At 29.8% G+C, this 26774-nt stretch overlaps 1 protein-coding gene across 2 annotated transcripts; it reads right to left on the bottom strand.

The window, feature by feature from the left end:
• Positions 1–26283, bottom strand: LOC124357638. Of its 2 annotated transcripts, XM_046809612.1 has the most exons (7): positions 26093–26283; positions 19407–19711; positions 16080–16297; positions 14261–14464; positions 7705–7862; positions 6295–7144; positions 1–3609 (listed from the first exon to the last, which is right to left on the bottom strand). In XM_046809612.1, the coding sequence occupies exons 2-7, from the start codon at positions 19418–19420 to the stop codon at positions 3509–3511; spliced, it is 1545 nt and encodes a 514-aa protein (XP_046665568.1). In that variant the 5' UTR covers positions 19421–19711; positions 26093–26283; the 3' UTR covers positions 1–3508. The 2 variants fall into 2 exon arrangements, with proteins under 2 accessions (XP_046665568.1, XP_046665567.1); XM_046809611.1 differs by lacking the exon at positions 19407–19711.
• Positions 26284–26774: the final 491 nt, after the last annotated feature.

Here is a 26774-nt window from a genome sequence, read left to right on the forward strand (position 1 = left end):
TAAAAAGAATTTAATTTATTTACAAATTAAATATATGTATACACAACAATTCGCATTTACACTCCCAGTAAAAATACTGCATAGTTTTGTATTTATTTTGCATTCAACATTATGATTGTTACCTAAAAGTCATAAAATGATTATATTAAATAACTCTCTTCATAAATAGTTGTTGATTTAAAAAATTAATGAACAATAAATACTGCCCTATTAAGAAAAACCAATGTATGTAGAAAAATGTCATATTTCGAGTTATATGTGCACTATGGATAATTTTAATGCTCTTTCAAAGGGTGAGCCCAAAATAACTATGTCTTCAATGGTTCCCATGATATTTAAAAAAGAGTATGTGGTATGTACTCAAAAAACGAATGTATTTCAACATGAAAGTGCCATATGTGCTGCATCCACACTAGTAACACTGTACCTACATCACAGTTACAGCATTCTTATTCTGTAGTAAGTACTGCTTTTCTATTGGACAAACATGGCATGCACTTGCAGTTACACCGTTCTTCGCTGTATAAGCGATCCATGTGTTTAATGTACATAATGTATCTTCTGTTGAGGTTGTGACAGTGCTTCAAAGGGTGTCCAGTTTACAATAAAACACCATATCTACACATTATTTGACTATAAAAATAAATAGAACGCAAGTTATAATATTTTGAATTTGAATTACAATAATTTATCTTTATAGGTAACTATGAAAACTTTCAAATTTCAGGTTTATAATTTAGCTTTAAACGTTGAATACATTGTTCTTGGATTTGGATAGTGTGTACATACATTTTTACTTAGTAGTGCACTACAATACTATTTTTTAACTAAAATCAGATCTAAATTTCCATAACATTTAAACATGAGGAAAAGATAACGATTTAAGAATGTATAAAAATAATCATAATCAATATTATTTCACTAATAAATATAAATATTTTCTTAATATATAATAGATACAATATTGATCAAATAAACACAATTCAAGTAACATACAGTAACTCCCTCTTATCTCGCTACCTCAGGCCAGCTGACTGGATAAACCAATATGCTCTAAAACTCATTATATTACAGTTTCATAAATGATACATTTATATATCTCGTATATATATGTACAAGCAATAAAACAAAAAGTATTCCTGTGTGTATATAAATGGTGAACATAAACATACCACAAACATCTAGGCAGACTAGAAAAATTAAAGGCTGTACAGGAATAAAGGAAAAGCATCATGTTGAAACAGGTCCATATGATTCATAGAGTTTAGCTGAAACATTACTACCAACAATTTCAGGCCAATCACAATCAGTTAAAACAATGTCTTATTGAAAATTGACTGGTTAAAGGATAACAATCTTTTCAAAACATAGACCGGTCGGGGAAAGCCAGTGGTTGGTTGAAAGGTGGCCAGTTTAAGAGGTAGGTTAATATAAATATTTTTTATTTAGTTAACTAACTGATTATTTACAGACTAAAAAGCTATCAAGTTATACAAATGAGTTACATGTATATAAACATCAATAAGCTACCTTAATACAATCAATATTGGTAGATGCAAAGAATTCTGAAAGAATAAGTTATTCTTGATTATTAACAATTAATTAACTTAGTATTACAAATAAAAATAAGTTGACTATCTATGATTATAAAAAAACTTATTTGAGGATGTATTTTTAAAGCACTAGGAATAAATTTGTAAAAATACGCAAGCAAGTAAAACAATCTATGTTCTATTAACATATCACAAGCTAGCTGAACATTTCAGCAATTAAAATTAGCACTATTTAAGTTGTTATTAATCCAAATCACATGATAAATTTTATATTTTAATTTTATTTATGTAAAAAAATTAAAATTGTTTAATAATTCCCTTAGTTTTAACTAAAGCAGAATTGATTAACATCCCATTTCCCATTAACTGTTAGGAGATGAGTAAATAAACTAATACATGCTTGAAACAAAACCAGGGATGCTACAAATTTTCTGGAATTAAATTTTTGGTAATTTCCAGGTGTTCTAGACCAAACTCCAAAAATTTCAAGTGATATCAAAGAATGAGAGTAATATAATTTGATAAAAACAAACAACTTTTACTGGTACTTTAAGCCATGATAGTAAAAATTAACTTTAAACCATAAAGTTTACAAATATGAAACCATATGAGTGGCACTTACAAAAGTAACAAATTATGAAGAAGATATATATTTCTTCTAGAAGAATTTCCTTTTTTTGTGTTTTAATTTAAAAAATGTTTTCTTCAAGTAAAGTTCCTTTTTTAACCGATAATTCATTAATTCGGTCAGTAGTTATCTTTTTAACAGCTCTGCGCAAATACGCACCAGACTCGTGGTGATGCATGTACATAAATACAGAACTGCAAGCAAAATTTTATTTTCAAAACTTTCTACCATTAAACTTGACCTTTACAACAAAAGGAAAACAAAAAGATCAGTGAAAATAAAAATAAAAAATTCTAGAACAAATTTTAAAATTCCCTGTTTTTTTGAGTTTTTGAGAGTTAGCAAAACTCCCTGAGAATTTCCAGATTACCCTGAGGGTATCAACCCTGGAAACTCATTTCTGTAAATACAAATAAATTGTATATGCAGTGATTGGTTATTTTTAATGGGGACAATCCAAACATTGTTGTTTATAACCACTAAACTACAGTTTAATTAAATGAACATAAAAGTTTTAAAATCAGCGAATAGAAACTGATCAGTTAAGCGCAGTGAAACACTGGTAGGTACATGCGTATTAGATGCTTTTGAATTCTATGCACAAATCATCAGTTACTTTACACCTAAACAGCTTTAAAATTTAACATACCATGAGCAAACACATAAAGCTTTCAAACACAATTTACAATAAACGTGATTTACAAAAATCTAATAGACAGATGATAAATACTTAGAAACATGTACTTTCTTACAACTGGAATATCATCACATAAAGATTAGTGCATCTTAGTGTGCTGATGATATAAGTTGTATACTTAAACATAATTTTATGACAAATTTTCTAGAATTATTTGATTATAGTTTTTATTATCATGTATATAACATGTTTTAGGAGTTATTTAGCTGTATAAATCAAAATCGATCTTTATCTCAAACTTACAGTTAAGCACAGTTCAAACAAATTAACTACTCTAAAAGGCTGTAAAACATTAAACTTTGGTTGGAGTTATAAAAATGAATAATTAATTAAACATTTAACATGGTTTTAAAACTTGAGTATCATAAAACTTTTATAAATAAAAAAAATTTTGGTTTTAATTAAAAATAACAAATAGAGTATTTGACCTAATTTTACTAGAGTCTTTTGCTGAAAATATTATTAATTTTTGTAAATATGAAATACTTAATTCAGTTTTGTGTTAATACGTAAAATATGAAGACTTTTTTATGCTAATAAATATTATTTTTCTAAAATATTAATGTTTTAAAGATTTTGTTAGTGTGATATAGGCTGTTGAATGAAAAATTGATGTACTTATTTATAATTTTAATCTTCTAGCACTGAGTCAAGCCAGTCATCAAGCTCTGAGTGTTTTTCTTGAGTTGCAGATTCAGATACAGCAGTCCCTCCGGGTAGAAAAGACGTATCTATGAAAGTAAAAGTCAATTTTGCATAGTATTATAAAATAAACCATAAATACTGTTATTTATTTCTATTTTGTTTTCATAACACATCTGTGTGTTGTTAACAACTCAAAATAACATCACACTGATATGAATTTTTCAAGAGAATGCACAAGCAGTAATACTGGAGTGACGTATCCTACAATTGGCAACATCAAATGCAATCATACAAATGTTATATAACAAATTAAAGTTTTGCTTCAAACAATATATTGGCCAAACGTCTGATCATTTAAGAATTCGTATGACAGGGCATAGGTTTTGACATTTTTCATCAAGACAAAGGCAAATCACTGGCAATAAATTGTCTTAAATATAATCAAGAGAAAATTCAACAGGGTTTTATACCAACGCAGTACACCAAATACCACCATGCCCTAATGAAAATTACAACAGGTTGAAATTAAAGCACATGGAGCAAGCTCATCAAATTATGTTGAAGACAAAAATCAATTTGGACTCATCATAGATTCAACATTTATCAAAATAATTAGTATCATTCCATCCTTTACTAAAATCTACTATTTCACAAATATTTGGTTTATAAAGCTTAAAATCTGCTGGACTTCATCAAATGTTATGTTCTGTGTTTAAATTTATATTTGTTTGGTTCTTGCAACTTTTTATTTTGTTAAAATTTTTTAATTTGTGTTTAAAACTTCCTGAAGATGGGGGTATTAAATGCTGAGATATAGAAGTAAAAACCACTTTCTTTTCTTTTTCTCTATTTAAACAGTCATTACCAACTCTAAATGAAAACACACACACACACACGCGCACGCGCCCACACACACACACACACACACACACACACACACACACACACACACACATATATATATATATATTATACTTAAGACTTTTGAGTGAAAGAAGTTAGCATAATGTAATAGCACTCATCAAACAAATATCTTTTACAGATTTTTGTACCTCCAAACTTGTAGTATAAGAAACATGTAAAGAAAATTTTTGCCTATGAGGAAGGAAGTTTTTCATTTGGTCAGGGAAGTTGGGTTGGTAAGAAATTCAATGAGATGCTATCATTTTATAATTAGTTCAACAGTTTCCTTGGTACATATGTTTCGTTATAATATGACATCTCCAGTTGTTGTCATATAAACTTACATTTTATTCAGCATTCAAACAAACCAAGTATGTAAGGAGCTTCAAATTCAGCTGTATTTTTAATTAGTCCTATTACTTGAATCATATCAGTTGATGTGTGTAAATAGCATTGTGTCAGGCTACATTTCATTACTGTCAAGTTGGAAGTACAGGTCCACTCAAAAAGTATCCAGATTGTTATCATATCTCCACTGATAAACAATTTAAGCACTGCGGAGCAATAAAACTTACCTGAATGGAACCTATACTCGTATCAGTTAGTTCTGTGACATTATCAGTTTGTTTGAATTTTAATATGCTGGAAAAAAAATTAATCACCACACATATATCTATTTTGTCAAAACCTTGGAGATCTTGTATAGCAACTCTTACTTACATTTAGTGAGTTGACTTTATGAGTCATGTGCAAGTTTATGAAAACGCTTTAAAGAAGGTTGTGAAAGTATTGAATGTGATAAGCGTTATAGAAGGAAAAAGTGAGGATTTAAGAATCAATGTTGTGTCATTCAATTTTTACCGATGATTTTGGTTTAAAATATGACTATGAAAAGTTGTTTCCAACATTGCTTTAACCTCAGATAAAAGAAGCTGTGTCTCGGCTTTTCAATGTTTCGTCCAGAGCTTTTAGCACTAAGAAACCTTTTTAAAAACAGTTATTACTGATGAGGAAACATGGGTTTTCAGATAGGACCTTGAAACACAAAGCACAGTAGTCCATATGAAAAGCTTCAGGTTACTTGAGATTTCAAAATGCACAGTAAAGTAGCAGCAATGTAAAGACAATGCTAATGGTTCTTTTTATTGCAAATAAGTCATTCCTTAAGAATCTGCTCATATAGATTAAACAGTCATTAAAGATTACTATCTTGATGTGTTATGTTATTTATGTGATGCCATTTGGTGAAAAAGGCTAAATCCATATGAAATACATGAAAGTATTGAAAAATCAATGGTGGTAATGCTTCAATTCACAAATTGCAATAGTTTTTTTGCTAAGGATCAAATTACTCAGGTCCAGGGTCCCCCTAATCACGTGAGCGACTAGCTTCAAATAGTGGAAATGGTGCTGAATAGAGTGTGTGCCATCAGAAACTACTTTAAAGTATTATAAGTCTCAAAGCCATAAATGAAATCCTTCTTTTTTAATAACATCAATCGGAATACAATTAAAAAACTCTTGTACATAGAAAATTGGAATAACTGTAATTTATAAGACATTAGAATGTATGTATTTCTTTACTTTATATAAATAACATTGTACATAATATTTTGATTTGAATCTGTAAATATCAATAAATAAACTAAGAACTGAGTATTGATTTTTCATTTTGATCTAAAGAATGAAGTATAAATGTAAAACAAGTATACATGACTATTAACTTTCCAAATGTGGATGCAAAATTGTACAATTCTATACATTACAGCTTTGAACCATTGCTAAATGCTTAAGTCTAAATCTAATAAAATATAGATCAGCACTAAAGTGTTTGCATTATAATTCTAAATTGAATGAAATGAACTCACCTTTAATGGCAACTGGTTTAATCTCTTTCTTAGTTTGTGGAATTTCTGGTTTCTTCAATGACAACAAATAATCTAAGTCATCATCATCTTCCAAAGTATCCTTCAATTTCTCTGCAATTTTATTTGATGATGTTTCGACTGATTTTTCTCTGGTGGTTGTCTTTTTTGAGCGCCTTTCTTTTGGCTGGCTGTTTATATTTTCATTTAAATGAATGTTTTCATTATCCATTTCATTCAGTGTACATTTGTCTGGTTTTTCAATACTTGGTGATTTTTCAAGCCTGATCTCTGGTGATAAAGATTTTTCAAAAACATTTTGGTCTAGTTTTTTATAACCTTCTTCATTATTTATTTTTTCAGGGGGTATGGGAGGCATACTTGATATCATAGGATTTTCACAAAAATCTATTTTTTCTGGTTTTGTATAAACTGTAAAGTTACTTCTACCTATCATCTGATTTGTATCCTTATTTAATTCAAGTATTTCAGGGCTTTTAAATGTTTCTTCTAGGACTACAGTATTCTGTTTCAAATCTTGTGTATTACCTACAGTATCTGATTTGGTATTTTCTGTGAATTCTTTAGCTGATATTTGAGCATTTAAAGACTTTTCAGACTCAAAAGTGACATCATAAGCTATGGTTTTTTCTACATTAAAAATATTGAAAGGATCTTTAACATCTGAGCGTGTGTTTATTTTACAAGTAGGTCTTTGCTCTAGACTTTCTTCACTTTGAAGTGAATTAACCAACAGTTGGAATTCTTTAGTATTTGGATCTTCAACTTTATCTGTATTGCAACACTTCTTACTCTGTTCTGCAAGAGAGTCTAAACACTTCAATTCTTCTTCCTAGAAATATAAAAAACTGATATAGTAATTTATAGTATAATAGATGAGTAGTGTAGAATTGTAAATAACTTTATTTGTGAAAACTTACACTTATTAGAAAAAACTAAACAAATTCTATGATTTAGATTAGGAATAAATGAAAGTACATGTACAAAATACATAGTATGAAAGGAATTTTAAGAATATTTAATATAATAACTTTAAGAATATTATTTTAGAAATACTTAATATTTGACTAAGCAGAAAAATATTCTACATTGTAGTTTGAATTTAACACAAATATTAAAGGCACAACAGCGTACTGACAATATGATAATCTTCTATATGATCTACAGCAGTCTGAATATCTCACTTTTATTTTGAAAAAGTGAGATATTCTACCTAAAATAACTCCAGTAAATTAAAAAATAGAGTCTATAACAAAAAAATACCTCTGCTTTACATTACAGCCCGCCAAATAAATAGAAATGTGAACAGGATTCAACAACAAATTATTGATTTTCTTCTTTTTGTTTCAGAATGTGTCATTTATAGGCATTCAAAACAATCCAATAACTTACAGTGAGCAAGTTTTTTGGTAGACGGAGCTGTTCGTACAAGGGAAGACATGCAAGACTTTGACCTAGTAGCTTCAAGTCCAGAGCAAAGTAGCCCCCAAGCTCAGAGCCTGAAACTGCTGACCACTCCTGCTCCTCCTTCAGCAGTAGATGACCTCCTCCTGACAACACCATAACATAGTGATTATCAGTGCAGTAACATCTAACTAGGACTTATACGTCACACTCAACTCAACTGTTCCTGCAAGCCTGTCAGTTCACACCCTTTCACCTGCGGATTGGACTTGTCACTGTTAACTAGTACTTAGATAATAGGTAAACAGGATTGCATTATGGAGGGAATGAAACTGGTTGAGAATCTATGAGGTACAGGATACACTATAAGTGAGTAAAAGCCAAGTATAAATTGTTTACAACAAGTTTTTAAATTTTTGGTTCAAAAACAGAAAAAAATCATATCTTTCGTTACCTTCTTGGTCATACTTTTTACAGTTTATTAATACACACAACAAAGAAGGAGTATGATCGACTATAAGATGCATAAAAAGCTTTGCTAAGGATAGAATCAGGTGTGTGTCCTAAGGAGAATCATCATGAAACCTTGCCTATGTAGAAATAAAGTTTAATGTAAAATTTCATACATATTATACTTCATAAAGATATCCTGTGGGAATCACACAAACAAACAGACATATGGGAAATTTACCCAAAACTTTTGCTACAAATGTTGTAGAAATGTTTTATTAGTGTCATTGTGTTTCTTTTTAATTGACCTTTAACCCATTGGCCTTGTATCACGGAACGGTTCCGTGACAGCTAGTATGGGCTCAAAATTTATATCACGGAACCGTTCCGTGACAAGTACAGCACCATCTAAATAATTTTTTCAACTCCTTTTTCAACCAAATGATAAGTATAAATTAGACTAATATTGTTGTAACACATAAGAAAAACTGCAATACTACAGTTAATTGAAATTTAAATGAATAATAAGTTACTATAAGAATATTAGTGTACTACAAGAGGAAAAAAAATCAATATTCTTGGAATTTTCAGTATATAGAAAAAAACATTTATTCTGACAAACTATGCATATATATATATATATATATATATATATATATATATATATTTACATAGAATATATATATACATATTCTAGTATTGCTAGGTAGAGAAACTACATTTCAAATAAAATAAAAGCAACAATGGGGTATTTTATTTTATATTATTTGAGTAAAAAAAATTTTAAAATTTAAAAGATTCCAAAACTTTTTTAGTTTGTACAGCATTATTATTTTTTAATTATGACCAAATATATCACTATCTATTTATTATTAAAGCCCATTTCATGTTAATCCAAAAAGATATAAAATATAACCAAATAACTTGAAGAATAAATATTTTATAAACATATAACAAAACTCTTACGTTTTTAGCACTTTTAATAGGATAACTCCAGTTGAGCTGATAGTAAAAATATGTATAAGCCAATGGGTTAAAAGGACATGTCACAAGATAGGTGTTACAGTTTGAAAATTTAAAGCTATTCCTTTCTACTCCCCTTTGAAAAAGGGGAAACATTTGATATCTTCCAAAAATATTTTAATAAGTATGTTGAAAATTGTACATTGATATCTCAATCCGTTTGGAATATATCCAGGTGTATCAGGACTTAATTTACACTGTATAATTTAAGACTCAAACATTGACTTTATTAGGTGCCAACTTAGTTTAGAATTATCTGAAACCATATTACTTTCATCAGATAATATATCCATAGATAAAGACTGTGATAATCATGGACCTATAAAAAATCATCAAGTTTGTAATCTGTTGTATAATTCTGGTGATTTATATGACACAATCAACCTTGTTGAAGATAATCATACTAACATTGAAAACTTATATAATTATGAACTTTTTAGATAGAATTTTTATTTGGAAAAGAAAGCTTAAGAACAGTTAAATCTACGCCAGAAAGAGAGTCAAGTTGGCCCCTTTTTAAAGAACTTCAAATAATGACACTTCCTAGTATGTATATTTATTGTTAAGGAAAGTTTGTACCATTTTAAATTTAGGCAAGATATTTATACCCTCAAAACAAGGAATAATTATTTACTTAATCAAGTTTCAGTAAGGTTGGAAAAATCAAAAAGTAGCCACATTTTCATGAAAATTATATTATTTAATAAACTACCTCAGAGAGCTTTTAGTGTTGCAATGAATACATTTAAGTTGGTATTACATAAATGATTGAACATGAATGCTTCTTTTTACTGTGTTGACAAATATTTAACATGTGATATTAATACCCCGATTTGTTAATGATTTTAATTTATAATTTGTTGTTTACTATTTGTACTTAGTTTTATGTGTCATGTTCATTTATTAAGTTTTAGCTATGAATTTTAATTAATTATTTATTTATACTTTTAAATGTACTATTGTTTTAGGGTAAACTGTTAAATATTGCTGATCTGACTTTGTCTATTGCATGTAAATTGTTTAATGACAATAAAATATCTTGAATCCTCTTGAGATGAAATATGTGTATTGTCAACAAAAGAACTCACTTTCTGTCATACCAAAATTTGATAAAGTTAATTTAGTTGAGGACACTTTAAATTTTGCAACTAATGTTCAAATTAAAAATAATTTTTCAACTGGTGAATCTCTACCTTTAAATGTACCTGATTGGAAAAGGTGATTGAGAACCTCAAACCTCCGCCTTTATCAATTGATCATTCTGTTGAACAATTTATCAATGTTATCCTCTCAAAATTGTCAAGTTCATCTTTCCAAGATTCATAAAAAAATAAGAATAATTCAATTACAAAAAATGAAATAAAAGCTAATTAAAAAAAGGTTATTTAACTAAAAAACAATAACAATATTATTATACTACCGGTAGATAAGGGAAACAAATTTATAATTCTAAACATAAATGATTATTGTAATGAAGAAGAGAGACAGCTGGCTAGTGATGGAACTTACCAATTACTTCAGAAAGACTCAACCAAAGAATTTGTTGGGTTCAAATTAAAGAATTAAGGTTCAAATTCCCAGCAATATGAATCTACCATTACAGACCCGAAAATTTACCTCTTTCACAGTCAATTTCAACTAACTAAAAGAGAACTGACTGGTATTTGAGACATTTGTATTTTTTCTGCAGCTATTTCCAATAAGAACTGGTTCCAAGCACCTTCACCTACTTACTCTCCATTGAATGATCTGCAACTCTTAAAAGATTTGGTAGCTTTCAAAGCTGTTAATAATACTGTAGCAGAGAAAACTTTAAACAAAATAAAAGATAAACAGTGTTATCTCTCTGAAACACTATTATTGATGATCGAGTAACAAATGAAACTAAAAAGAAAATTGTTACAGCTCTACAAAATGACAGTTCTGATCAACCACCAGTGAAGACATCAGTTGATCTAAAAGTCATTTAAGTGAGAAACCTTGAAATTTCCGTTCCCAAAAACACAAAGAACTTCTTTAGAACACTTAGTCTAGAGATGGAATTCATTGACAATAATGTAGAACATTGGAATCAGGAAAAAAGTTACAGGAAGAACATGAAAGTTGTGAATGACGTAACAGAACGAGGAGTAGCCTTTATAGAACTGAATGAAAAAGTGAACGTTTATTGTCATATTACACCTTAAAAGATCCAGCTGTGCTGGTAAGACAATGCCATAGTCCGAAACAGAACAATAATAAATGTTGTCACTGCTACGTAATATAACCTAATATTATCTGATATTACAAATTAAACACTATTACTAAGATGCACATAAAAAATGTACGAAGATGTCAGACATTAATATGCTAAACACTGAAAATTGTCAAACCTTGGCATCATTAATAAACCTTTTGAACTTGGTGAATCCATGTTTTGTATTTTCATGCACCTTTTTACTTCGTAAAAAGTATTATAATCTTTAAAAATATTCAGGTTTTATATTTTTCATCCAACAATAACTTCTGAAACCTAAATTCACATAGGACTTCAAATTAAAATTTATTTTTTTATGATATTAGAAGGAGTAGGTGCAGTTTCTTTTGGTTTATTCTTTCTACATCTATGGCACTCCTATAACACAACCACTCTTAGCCAAAAGATCTTTTCTTGTTTTACATCTCTATTTTGAATCTGAAAAGTAGTTCAAAAACATTCCTTTTCAGATTTGTCTACCTCATTCTCATAGGCAGCAAGCTTTCTGCCACTCAGTTTGAATTTGTTCTACTCTCACTCAGAATGTCTGATGTTCTGACGAAATCTTTAATCAATTGTATTTACCTCAAAATGAGCAAACATTTTACTTCAATAAAGTCCTGATATTTATGTTATACGGATGAACAATAATGTACACTTTTTTGCTTATTGTTTCTTAAGTCCTATTGTTTTTTTACATTTTTATAGAATGAAAGATATCTTTATTTTAATTATTGATTTGTGTATCTTTCTGCTCAATAAGAGGGTAAAGTATCCATTTTTTCCACTTACTATGTTACAGTACTCTTGCTTAACAATCAAGCACCAAATTATATAGAGTACTAATTAACCTAATCTTTTAGATTTATTTCAACCAACAAAACCTTAACTAAATTAAAAACTCCTTTACATAGTTCTAAATACAAAGGATAACAAACTTGACTTATAAACGTTTATGTTATTAAAATCATGAAATGATCATTTTTGTAACAAAATTAAACTGTAAGAAATAAAAATCAAGACATAAAAGGTCTGTTTAATCATTTAGAAAATAATGATGGTGGAATTTTTAACTTTAAAGACAATCAAAAAACTATAAATATAACACAAGACACAAGAACAGCATGTAGAAACTCTAACTTAGTTGTAAATAAAACCAACCAGTTTATGGATACAATTTTTCGGGGCCTTGCTAAGCAAACACAAAAAAGCATAACAAACAAACAAAATCAAAGTAATGGTAGAGAAGTAATGGTTGAGTACTTATTGGTTGAACTTGATGATTTCAAGGAGTTGGTCTGTGTTTATCTCTGCCTCTCCTAAATACAACTTGGCAGTATGAAAATAGCCCATCCATAATTGAACATTACAACTCTAACAAAAAAATATCTAATACGTAAAAATACCTGATATCCTGCCAACTATTCAATTAACAACAATGGAATCTCAATATATATCAAAAATGAAAGGGAAATTTAAAACACACACATATATATATATATATAAAACATAGAATATATATATATATATAAACATAGAATATATATATATATATATATATATATATATAAACATAGAATATATATATATATATATATATATATATAATATATATATATATATATATATATATATATAAAACATAGAATATATAAAGTTTAAAATTTCCCCTAAAAAAATATAAAATTCAATATAATCAAGTTGAAATTAAATTCGATATATAAAGGCTGTTTGGAGCAGACAACAACAGCAGTAATAATGTAGGCTTAATTATGAATACTTGATCGGGAAAGGTGTTGTAAGAAATGGTTGAGAGAGTATTTGCTGGCATACCAAACTCCTCTGCAATGTCACTTTTTCCTCATTCCCGGCGGCCATGGTCTCTCTAATTTTAACTTTATATTGGTAAGATAAAGTTTTTGGTTTTGATATCGTACTTTTACATAAAATACTGTCACAGCTAAAAATCTTTTTTGTGCACAGTTTACTGAGTTAACTTAAATAAACTCAAATCACAGTGATATCCAAACCAAACTGAGGGTGGAGTGGGGATTCACCATTGGCGACAACAAAAAACAAAGGAGTTTTGGTGGTGGGATTACAAGTCTCAACATGAAAAATATGGTACAGTACGATGTGCCGATAAACTGAAATTTTGATAAAATAGTAGGCGTAATTAAGAGTGAAAATTCTATATATTAAGGTTATTTATATTAAACCTTCGATATATTGAGGTTATTTACATTAAACTTTTGGTATATAGAGGTAAAATTAGCATTGAAGTAAACAGCACATTCAATGGGAATAAGAAAAATTTGATTTATCAAGGAATTCTATATATTGAAGTTTAATATATCAAGGTTCCACTGTATTATAATTACACATATCCCCTCAGAAATAAGAGAGAGCTCTCCTTGATCCCTTGAATTCACATACACATCTCAATCTAAATGACTATAATCCACATAAGAGAGTAAACTATAGATATATACAGTAGACAACATTCACCTATTACTGCTATGATTAACATTATTTATTTGGTTCATGCGGAAGCTAATGATGTCACTTGTAACTCTATTTTTATGTGGTTTTTCCTTAATAACATACTAACCTATACATGTCGATGGTCCTAACTCTAGAGCAGAAGAAATAAGAAATTATAGATGCCTACAACTTAAAAGGTGGAAATGTATAAACAATTAATGAATGTAAATTAATTTTATTAATGTTCATAATAAATTGATAAGTGTTAAAACATTCAGTGGCTTGCCCAACTTAAAGGATATAATTTTCTATCCATCAATTAAATTGTTAAACAAGATTAGATCTACTTACTTGACTCTGGAACTTGAAGTAAATCTGAAAAGTCAGCAGGTGCATCCTCTTCTTGATGCCAAGTCTCCGCCGTGTCTTCTGTTGCTGAATAGCGGTGCCAGTTACTTGTGATTTCTCTCTTAGTAAATTTCTTTGTCAGCTTTGAAATCTCTTCAGTTTCTCTTTTTAAATTGCTATGATCAACCACAATGTTTTCTTTCTTTTCTGAAAAAATCCAGATTTTTAGTTTGTTGGTGCTTCTTTAATGGTAATGTATACAGCCTTTAAATAATGTAAGGAATATTTTCCCCAAGTCTAACACTAAATTAGGAACATTTTGTCCAAATCTAATATTTATTATTTTGCTAAATATTTTTCATGTATTATTTGAGAAAATACAAAACACTATGGTTGGGATAAATATTAATAATGCATAAAAGAAGAGTACAGAGGGGTGCAATCACCACAGTATAAGTATTTAACACAATTTTTAAATCTCTTAATTTTACAGTAATTCTTCTGTCAAAATTTTAGCAATTGTATAAAAAAGTTGAATGCGATTAAATCCTATCTGAAAAACAAACTAAAAAAATGTCATTGATTTGATCAACAGTAAAGAAGTTATAAATCAGTTTAATTTAAATCCAGTATATCTTATAGGTCTACCAACAAAGTTCCAATTTTGGATATATTTATTTTCTTATGTACAAGTAACAAATTTCAAGAGAATGGTTCATGAACTCAGGGTTAATGTTGATTATAATCGGAAAACCAGTTTATATTCCTGATTTTAAGAAAATTAATTCACATGGTCAGTGCTATCTATAGCTCTGGGTCAAAGTTCAAAATAATTAAGTTGCTTAACAAATTTGAAATTTGAGAAAGATGAGGAATGTTAGAATTTAAAGTTTTTGTTCTTTTAGAGTGACTAATCTTTATTAAATTCTTCATGGTTCAATACACAAATATCACAAGGATATTATTATTATGTGTGTTATAGCATGTTTATTATTAATGTTAATTTAACAATAGTTAACTGGAACACTAATACCTGGAAGATATTAATTTTTTATAGATATTAAAAGTCTGTAAATGGTAATCAACATTTGACCCTTTACATTGCATCCATGGTATGATAGCTGCTATTACATTTATGTAATTAAACATTTTTTTATCGAGGGTTGATTGACTTGCAAAAGAAGTAGTGAAATAATTATAAATAAGTATACGGGTTATAAATTTTATATTTTCAATCATTAAGCAACATTGAAAGTATAAATTTTGTAACTAATTGTTTGCTTAAAAAAGTACTTTAAACAACATGATAAATTATGTCTTAAACCACCAGAGAACGATCAACTACTTGAGGCTTGGTTAACATGAAACTAAACTTGGCACTTTGTTATCACTGCAATCATAACTAACAGTGGTTTAAGAGTTAAAAAATTTTACAAATAGGTTTTTATTATTTTCTTTATAATTTATTTTCAGTATGTGATTTTATAAGAACATAATTACCAAAAAACAAAGCTACATGCTTCTGCATATACAAATTAGGAGAGACATACTACCATACATACAAACATCTGCATATACTAACATATATGAAATTTAACTGCTAAGCATTAGTGCTTGTATTTTATTGAAAGAAGCAATAGCTAACTGTACTATGATGTCTGTATACATTAACACTGTTGACTGATTTTAACCTTCAATGATCAAGGGCTAATTGCTAAAAGTAGAAAATTTTTGGGAATAATTTCTGCCTGACCTTTCCTTACTTATAAAATTTTCTGTATATCATAGTGTGAACAGATTAAAAATTTTAAAAATAAATTACCTTGGTAAATTGGAGGAGTTGTATTAGCTCGAGGAGTTGCATTGGCTGTGTTCTTATTTGTTGGATCATTTGGTCTCTGACGTCTATTGGCCCTCTGGGGTTGTGGAGCAAATCCATCTTGTTTTATTTCTGTTTTTTCTTCAACCACAGCCTCAGCTTTGGACGAGTTTGGAGTTTCTACCTCATTCTCTTTTTTCTTTTTCTTGTCTCTTTGATTTCTACAAAATATTTCTGAATCAAGCTAATTACAGTAGAGTCCCGTTAATCCGACCTAATTGGGACCGAGCCCTATTCGGATTATGTGATTGTTCGGATTAGCCAGAATTACAAAAAATACGGTTTTAAACTTGAGAATGGGTCTATTTTGTTATAGAATTATCAACATTGTTTATTAAAACATGTTTTCTGACTGTTGCATTGTATTTCTTGACAAATATACGTGTTTGCGAATACTAAGCATATTTACCGTATTTAGTGTGAGACTTCTATTGTTAAGCAATGTGAGCGTACTGGATATAGTACGGGTCCACGCGCTACGGGACGACGAGAACCTGGGTGATAAAGGAGGGTTGGTGCCACACGCAGACGGTGCAGCAGCGCTTAACCTTGCACTACGATACTTAGAGCAACAGGCTACTGCTACACTTGCCGATATCATGTTTATGACACGATGGCGAAACTACGCGTCATCCAATAGACTCTCTTTAATGCGACAGAAGACAATAACTGAATTTATGTCTTTTAACAACTAATATTGTACTCAATAATAATATCAGTACTGTACGTCCAATTTTTGTTTGATTTCACTTCTTAATACAGTAATTTAACTCATACTTAACCTATAAGTTTCAATTTGGTACTGTATTTAACTTCATTATTTATGTACTGTACCGTACACAATTTGTCTTAATAAAATACTATAAAATATGTCTATTTAATTAAAGTTTTCTTTGTTTATGTACGAAATGATGCACCCATTTTCATTTTTTAAGTAATTAGTTCCTATAACTATTCATTATCGTTATAAATAATTCCTCCTGGACCTGTTCGGATTAACCGACGTTCGGATTACACGTGTTCGGATTAGCGGGACTCCACTGTATTATGATGATTAGTTTCCATTAAATTTTCAATGACAAAAAAACTTAACAGAGCTAAAACAGAATATAACTGGATGATGTCAAATAGTAAAATTTCATGCATACAACAGGAAACCAAAGGAAGATATACAAGTTCACCTCAAAGCTTATAACTCAACAGTACCATTGGACTTGGTTTTGGGACTGGTTCGATTTATTCCAATACAAATAATTTTCTCAAAATACAAGACTTCAAAGCTACCTCAATAATGAGTGCAGGAAATACAACTTTGTTAGTAAAAGTAGCTCAAAACTTAGCCTAGAAGATGATGCAACTTCAGCTTTCAACACATTAGGCAATAAAAAATTATCAAGCAAATTAATTACTCCAAAATAATCAAAATGCTCTATAGTAAAAATGGCATAATTCCAGCAAACCAAACATCGTACAAAAAATTCAGGAGTTAACAAATGACAATTGTTACGGACTACTCATACTTACCGTATCTGTAAAAAATGACCAAATATGACTATGCAGTGTAACAAATAAACTGGATCTGTGGACTGGAAACAGCTAAAACTTCTTACTATCCTCTAATGAAGTTACTTATAAACTATCACCTATTTGAATGAGAAGAAACTTCAGCAATTAACTTAAACCGTATTTTTAAAGAAAAAATAAGCAACTACATCCCAAGCAGATCTTGACACAACAATCATGCCACCAATCATGTGGACAAAATGTCTCCTCTTTGAGAAAGAGATATCCATCACTGTGTTACTCAACATTTTGAATAGTATATCCTCCCAAAGCACCAAACCATACTATCTGAAAAATTACCCTATTTCTTGACAAAAATTAAAAAACCTCCTCAAAACCAACATCTAAAACTTCACTGAAAAAACTAATATATGAGTTAAAAAAATTGAATTCTCAAGAAGCAAATACTTTGAAGGAGTTTGTAGAAAATAAAAGTAGTAAATGGACAAACAATTCTTGGTCAACAGCGATATAGTAATCAAACTTGTTCTCATCTTTTAAAAATAACAAATTTTAAAACTATTTATATTCGTACAAAGTAAGTAAAGAATGGATTGAGTTTGTAGTTGTGGCACCACCTAATATACAATTGGTTAAGCAACATCTGATATGTGTAAAGCTTAAAAAGACATTATTAGGTATTATGGTATTTAAGTATTGATGAAATGCGATGCCAATACCTACCAATAATAAGTTACAGTGGGCAGAATAATGCAAAATCTGAAATTGTAAATAAATGTACTTGTAGAGAATTTAAAATGATTTAAACAGCCTACTATTAAGCAGCATGAAAAGAGTTTCCCTAAATAAAAGTTTCAAATTACTACATAGACAGTTACTAAAAATGCTCCTTGAATGCTGAATTTTGTATTTAACTACGTTTGTTATATGTGAAATATCTTATTTTGTTTTATAACTAAATGTTACTATAGTAAATAAGAAACTGGATGTCCATACTTTGCTATAAACTGCAAAAAAGTATTCAATGAAGATTAAAGACCAATTAATTACAAGATTTAAAGAAAAATAAAAAAATACTAGTTAAGAAATGTAAGAGGAATATAAAAAAATTAGTTACTGCTCAGGTACTGCATTAATTTGTCAATGTTATTTAATGCCTGGATAATTGTAATTTGGAATGATCGGTATCATTGTATTCATCTGTAAATGGAGATAATAAGAATATTTATCTTATCTTAAACACAAAAATACATTTTTTCAATAAACAGAAGGAAATGTTATATATAACACTCATTGATACAAAAAATCTTTTAAAAGTAATTAAAATAAAATAATACTCAGTGCCATGAGTGAGTACCATTTAAACAAAAACATATTACCTGTTTTGAATAAAATACAGAACATTTAAATACAGTTTACAGTGATTTCTAACTTATGATGAGAAATGTAGGACCTCAGAAGGCTAAGTCTGTTTGGAGGTTCCATTTTTAACATTAAAGATTAGGTAACTGAAATTGGTCATGCTCGAACACAATTAAAAAGAAATATATCAGTGCTAAAATAATAATATCAATACTCTTATCAATCAACATAAAATTAAATTAAACTACAAGGATATCCGTGGTTTTCCACCATGTGGACTGTTTTCATAAAGGAACAAGAAAAGATCTAATTTATACTTTTAGAATGTTCATAAGACTTTCAAGATTTTGTAAATAAGTATGATTATATATAGTTTGTATTTACTTGAAAGAACACATATTAAACTAGACCTGTAATTCAGCACAGGTATGGGCCGGCACAATGATTTTCAACTGGACACAGTTCAATTTCTGTCAATGCTTGTGACATCTCACTGGAGCCTACCGACCCTGAGTTAACACTGGTCTTGATCACACTCACTCTTAAAACATATCCTCCCACTGGATTGAATGTAATGTAATGCAAAATGTATTTTAAAATAAAAATGGTAAGGATGTAGACCCCAAGAGTAGTTTTGTGTATGTTATTTTCAATTGCAAACTTCTGTTAGTCCAGTAAAATTGTTTTACCTGCAACATATCAACAGAAGAAATTAAATTGTAACTTTTATTGATTTTAACTTCACAAATGTTTTATATATCTTATCTTATAAATAAAAATGAATCGTTGGTAAGCGCTAATCTCAAGAACGGCTGGACCAATTCGGTTAATTCTTTTTGTAAAATGTCCATTGAAATCCGAGGAAGGTTTTTATGAAGCAAAATATAAAAAAGTTACCTGGAATATTTTGAAATTCAGAAAAAATGTAGTTGTTTTTACGTTTCATAATCCAAATTAAACTATCACTAAACAGCTGTTCACACCTTCAGTTTTATGTCCAGGAATTGGCTGAAACATTTACATGGCTGTTTACATTTAAATTTGATCAAATACTAAGTAAACAGTGCTTGATCAGTAGTGTAATGCAGATAGTAAATAAAAAGTTAATATCAAAATGTTACTCCATATCACGCCAGTGATGAATTTAAATCATCTAATGCATTTTATATATTATTTAAACACTGTTATGTAACCAAACTTAATGAACAAAGTCATGAATTTTTCACATAAGTTACTTTAAACTGGTGGGCTTCCTTGACATTGTGATATGGCATTTTAACAGTGGCTTATGGGAAAACAGAGAAATTAATACTAACATGCCTCAACATACCAAAAAACTTTTATTTTGGAATGTTGTGTAACCTTGAGAAGGATATCTCCCTTATACCGAAAGTACTTAGGAAATAGGTAGGACTTCCCCCTAAGCCGTAATAGGCTTTTCAGCCCTACTTATGTGTATATTTTCTTCATCAGGGCAAAAAGGTAAACCCAACTATGTCCCTGGAAATATTTGAGACGGATATTTTCTTCATCAGGACAAAAAGGTAAACCCAACTATGTCCCTGGAAATATTTGAGACGGAAAGTATATTACAGAAGCCCATAGTAGATGATTTTGACCAAAGCAGATTTCCAAGAACTGCATAATCGAACTATATAGTATTTTGATCGAGGCAATACGGCAAGCTAAATTTTGACATAGTAAGTGAATTTAAATGGTCTGCAGTAGGTACATTGTAATCGAAGTAGGGTTCTTGGCCCTAAACGTAAGTATACTTTTTTTTCTTCAACAGGACAAGGCAAACTCTAATATAGTACTGGAAATATCTTAGACCTAAAATATGTGATAAAGGCTAGAAATAGACGCTTTTTGACCTAAGTAAGTTTTCGAGACCTGTGTATTGTATTTTCTTGATCAGGGTAACAATGCAGGCTCAGCTGTGACATTGGAAATATAATTAATTTGAACCAGAAATGTTCTTTCACGTACAAAATATGATATATTAATTAAATTAAACTCTGATACTATTTACCATGAACTTAAATAATATCTACTTGATGTATGCCTACTTATGTTTTAGAATTTTCATAGAACTCCATCATAAAAGTGATTTTACTAAGTAATATAAGGACTTCGGTTCTAAAGATTGTGTGCGAAGCCGGAGGTAACAGCTAGTATAAATATATATATATATCATTGTTTTTTTTTTAAAGCTTTGAATCAATGAAATGGATATGCTGGCAAAATAGAGTGATCTAATAATGTAAGCTTGTAAGTTATGATTGCCAGTAAAGCCAATATATTCTTAACATCTTCACTGCTATTCTATGCTGAGTAAAACCGACTACTCTTAATACAGCTCTGAGGCATAAGGCATTGGTCGCAGTCAGCGTGTAAAACTACTGTATAATAACTATCTAGCTATAATGAGTGTAGTTAACACCTTTACTGCTAGTCTATACTGAGTGAGACTGATTACTCTTATCTGACTGCATCTTAAGGTGTCTGCTGCAGTCAATATGTAAACCTACTGTACAATAACTGTCTAGCTATAATAACTGTAATTAACACCTTCACCGAGAGTGTCTATTGAGTGAGACCAACTATTCTTAATCTGGTTCTGCACCGTAAGGCGTCTATCACAATCAATGTGTTACTACGGTTATGAAAAAGGTTGTGTAGTGTTGCTCATGATACTGTTGTATTCCCACTACTATAATGAGTTTAATATGCTAGGGTATTCAAGGAACACTTAGCTGGTTATTTCCAATGATGTTTTGAGGCTGGTAAAAAGAGAAAGTGATACTGGAAAACATTTCATTTGGTTAGTTGTAGTGATGTGAGCTGGGAACATTCCCTGTGGGAGGGAACTTATGAAATGTGAATATTGATTGAAATATTTCTTTGGGCCAGAAAGATTCCAAAAATAGGGATTTCATGAAAATTTTTCGATTTCAAGTTTTTAAAATTATAAAGCCTTTTTCATGGTGGAGGGGGTTGAGAGATATTTGTGATGTGACAGAAGTAGCCATGAGAATATTTGGGGTGCCAGTAACTTCTGTTCCATAGAGCGTATCGAATTCGTTATTGTGTTTAACGTTAGTGTAATTTTCGTGTTTGATGATCTGGCACATGATCTGAAGTTGGGAAAGTAATAATCGGAAATTGCCCCTGGCCATCAGTGTGGGTTTTGGTTGCCCCTTCGGCAAAATCCCATACTTCTGGAAAAAAAAAAATCCCTCAAGGGCACTCGTAAAGGTTATGTTTAAATTTGGCATTACTAGTATCATATTAATGACAATCTACTTAAAACCTACTTATATAGCCTAATAACAAATAGTAGATAGGGACACAGCAGCCTCCTTCTTGCCGACATAAGTTCCTTTCAGCAGGCAGAAGACGAGAACTAATCATCATAACAACATGTAATTTTTACAGTATGTCAAATAAAGTCTGTTCTTTCTAATAATGTAGTTTTTTTAGGTCCCTGGAAAGAAAAACTTCCAAAAATTGTGGCCTTTGCATTATGCCAAAGTTCCTATTAATTTGATTTATGTAACATTTTATATTGTAGTTATTTTTCTGATGTTTTTATTTTATCAATAATAATCTTTTTAAATATGCAAGTGTTTCTGTTTTATTTTATTACACCATTAACATAATGACCTTTTAATTTGAGAGATTTCACTTTCAAAATTATAAATTTTCAGGAACTTTATTTAACTACTAGCAGCTACCCAAAACTTCACAAAAATTTCATAGGTTTTGAACCTGTACAAGCACGTCTGGTTTGAGTGAATTAAATTTTCTGACACTGATGCTGAGTTTGCCTTCTTATCACAATCAAGAAAATATGTACTAACTGAATATTTATGGCCATTGTAATGTACTCTGATGTTAGTATTTTTGTTCCATAGAAATTTTGCCTTTTTCATGACAGCCTTTCAAAGTATAATAAAAGCAAGATAGTAACTTTGTCTTTTATATCTAATACGTAATATTTGCTAAAAATGTACAGTTAAAGTAGATTAATAATGACACTATTAAAGTGTTAGTTTTTGTTCCATAACAAACTGAAAAATATTTTTAATATTTTAGAACATTTAGAGATGGAATTAGTACATTTGTTCAAAAACATAGTCCAACAAAATTTCATCTAGCATAGTTTTTGCTGACTGCTTCAAAGGGATTCTTAGGAGTCATATTCTGACCACTATGTTTTAGGACATTCTCTAAGATAGATTAGTACTTACCTAATTGCTGAAATCTAATGGTGTGAATGCTTACTCCTTAGAGAATTTACACACTATAAATATAAACAAATTGGAAATAATGGTTAAAGTATTTAAACATACGGTTGTGCTGTCATAAAACAACGTTTACACAGAATGGTAAATTACATTAAACAGGCTTCTTCAATTAATATTTCGCAACAAGAGGCCAAGATGTGATATTTCACTACTTCATAGACCAGTAGGGCATAGCCCCAAGGTATTTTAGAAATAGGAATATGCCTATATTCATACCAGAAACCTAAGAATGGCTATGTACAATCTGTTGCATAGTTTATGTGTAAAAGGAAAATAAACAAACAAAGGCACTTTCACATTTGTAATATTATTAGGATAATTTGATTTAAAATTCATTTCAGTTTTTGAGTTTGATTTAACCATATAATTAGTGATTTACCTACTAATTTATAGTTTTTGTGTTTTCTTAGTAATAATTCATAAATTCCTGGGAATTTATGGGAATATTGCCAACAATATTTCCTTGGCATATTTCCTCGATTTTGAATTCCCAGTAATTTTACTTTACTTGTTAGTTGTAGTTGAAACAGCCAAACATTTTGAAGGGATAGCCTATTCTGTCTAGAAATGGTATTAAATAATGTCTTCATTGTACAGTACTATTTATTTGAATATTATTTGTGGCTATGATACATGTAGGCCTACTAAACACATTTTTATCAATGATATCTGTATTCTAAACATTTAGAGTACCTGATAACCTAAAAAAGGCATTTTCAAACTTCCAATAAAATGGCTACAGCTTATTTCAATTCATTTTCTCTACATTTAATTTTCATGAAATAGCTTTTAGGAATAATATGTGCCTTTTACTTTAACATTTTTTGGTTCCATACTTATAATATATTACTTAGGTGTACTGTATTTTGAAATTTTAAATGAAATCTATTGCAGGTGATATAAAGGCCTAAATACATTTTATCAACTTTTAGCCCACCTGCTGACATAAACACACACTTTGCAGCATAAACGTGGATGATTATATGACAAGAACATAATATACAAATAGTACAATGCCATATAAACTTCAAGTCACATAAGGTATTAGGAACACGGAACTATATTTGGTACTTCTGAATTATGAAGACGCATGGTTTTTTACAGGGGGAAATGACAATATACTATTAATTTTGATTATTGTTGGGTGTCTGCGTTGTTGTATTATTGTAATTATCTGAGCATGAATTATGTTTATGCCACCAAAGCCCGCACTTGTAGCTGGTGGCATTTACGATCATTACTTTCCCATGTTCAATTCACATTAGACGATTGGTATAAAAAATGCCCCTAGCCAGAAGTACGGGGTAGTTCTGAAGGTGCCACCCCGTAATTCTGGTGAAAAAAAAGAAAAATATCCATCAAGATGGTACCTCAATTCAAACTTAGACCGTGTAAGCGCTTGTAAATATTAAACTATTAAATTATTTAAACCAACAAAAATGTGAACACAGATATAAATTGAAGCAAGCGACATTACTGCAGTGGAAGTAGTATTGTAATCAGGCCAATACTGGCTGCAATATTGATGAATGAATTACTGGCGCTATCTGCTTGTCTTGCAGTGACCTTAACTAGTGCTACTTGGCCATATATCAATGTAACTCAATAATAATCAAAACCTATAGTGTATTGTCTTTTCCTGGTAAAAAACCATGCGTCTTTGTAATTAAAATGTACCCTATATTTAATTTGTTTATCTTTTTTTGGTTTTCCTAACAATATTTATAATACAAAAACGTTTCAGCCTGCAGTTGATGTCTAAGCATGGAATTGTAGCTATATGCTACATGAACATAGAACTACAATAAAATAAATTTAAAGGTAAATACTATTTACATCACTGAGATTTATTTCTTTAACTTTGAATTAAAATATGTTACACTTAAACATTTATAACCTAATTATTGCAAAATTTCAGACATAATGTAAGTTTACCATATTTGTTGCATTGGTAATAGTAAATGGTATAGTGTACATTGAAGAAAAAAAAATTTGGTATCAATTTACAAAATCGTGACCATGGAAAGGTACGTTCATTTTTTTTTCCTGAAAACTACAATTTTTTCCTGAAAACAATAGTGAAGAAAAAATTCGTCGGCAACGAAAATCAAAGGAGTTACGATTTTTTGAAATCCTCTGAAAACTCTGTTTTTGACAGTACCTCTGGCAATTTTACTGAAATGATGACGTTAATCCTGTCAACGATGCCTGCCCGCTGCCCGCTGCGCAGTGCTGCGCACTGCTTGCTCTTTTAGAAAAAAAATTAACTCGAGCTTGCAAAAGTCGAATCCCAGATCACGTGATGCCCCTGATCCTTAACCCTTCAAGTGTTGTTCGACAAAATTTTGTCGGTTATTTTCCATCTTTAATGCAATAATGCCCGAAAGGCATCAATATAATACAATGATATACTTTCCCCCCAGTTTATATGCACCTGTGATAATAACACTTGGCTATAAATGCCCAACCCATGAAAAAAAGTCCATTTTTCATGGTCACGGTATTGTAAATAAATACCAAAAATTTTACTTCAATTACATTATTATGGGTTTAAGCCTTAGTAGGCTATATCTAAGCTTATAAGGAATGAAATCTAAAGTTTATAAGAAATTAACAAACATTAAAATTACCACTGCAATATACGCACACACGTTTTAAAGACATAAATATATATTACTATAAAATTAAAAGCATACAGGAAGTAACCTAGCTTAACCTCAATTGCCGAAATGCCTATTCTAATCAAAGAAGTGAATCTACCTTGGTTTTTTGCTAGAACTATTTTGGTTTGAACTCATTGCTGATTATGCCAATTGCAGATCTTGTTTAAAAATAAAAAGCGTGCAAATATTTATAAAAAAATAAAAGTGAGGTTAGATACAAGAATAGAGACAATCTACTACGTCGAGTATAACGAATGAAAACACATGAGAATGACATCTACAATTCTTGATAATAACATATCATTTGTTGGTAGTCAATCTACATGGGGTAGAGATTATATTAACTACTTTCAGGTTTGTATGCACAAATTTACCACTGTCAGAGAGTTCTGCTTCTAAATAGTCATACATAAATTGGCTGAAAATGAATATTTAACTATTACTTTAAAACATAAGCATTACTAAGTATCCGGTTTCGGTACCTAATGTGTTTAGATAACAATTTATTTAGAAGAATCAATATTTATGTAATAACTAGCTGTTTCCCGCGGCTTCGCACGCTTTTCGTAAGTTTTGCCCGCGTATGAGCATTTCTGGTTGAAGTAAATTATATTTCCAACCCCGATGTAGATTTTATTTTACCTTGATGTCACGATCAAGAAAATATGTCAAAAATGTATTGTACATGCATAATGTATTTTATTGCAAAGTGGTCTACCACTCAACCTTTAAGTTCAACCAAAAATTTAGTTTAGACAATTATACATCATAACTTAGCA

The sequence above is a fragment of the Homalodisca vitripennis genome, chromosome 3 (genome assembly GCF_021130785.1).
Source record: "Homalodisca vitripennis isolate AUS2020 chromosome 3, UT_GWSS_2.1, whole genome shotgun sequence".
Classification (NCBI taxonomy): Eukaryota; Metazoa; Arthropoda; class Insecta; order Hemiptera; family Cicadellidae; genus Homalodisca; species Homalodisca vitripennis.

Bases quoted from the DNA above. Each gene is read 5' to 3' on its own strand.
- LOC124357638 (XM_046809611.1), bottom strand. From the start codon at position 26,130: ATGAGTTCAAACCAAAATAGTTCTAGCAAAAAACCAAG. The intron at 7,145-7,704 runs GTAAGTTATTGG...TTATATTTCTAG, and splicing joins TACCAAAAAACTTGCTCACT to GAAGAAGAATTGAAGTGTTT. The intron at 3,610-6,294 runs GTGAGTTCATTT...TTACTTTCATAG, and splicing joins TAAACCAGTTGCCATTAAAG to ATACGTCTTTTCTACCCGGA.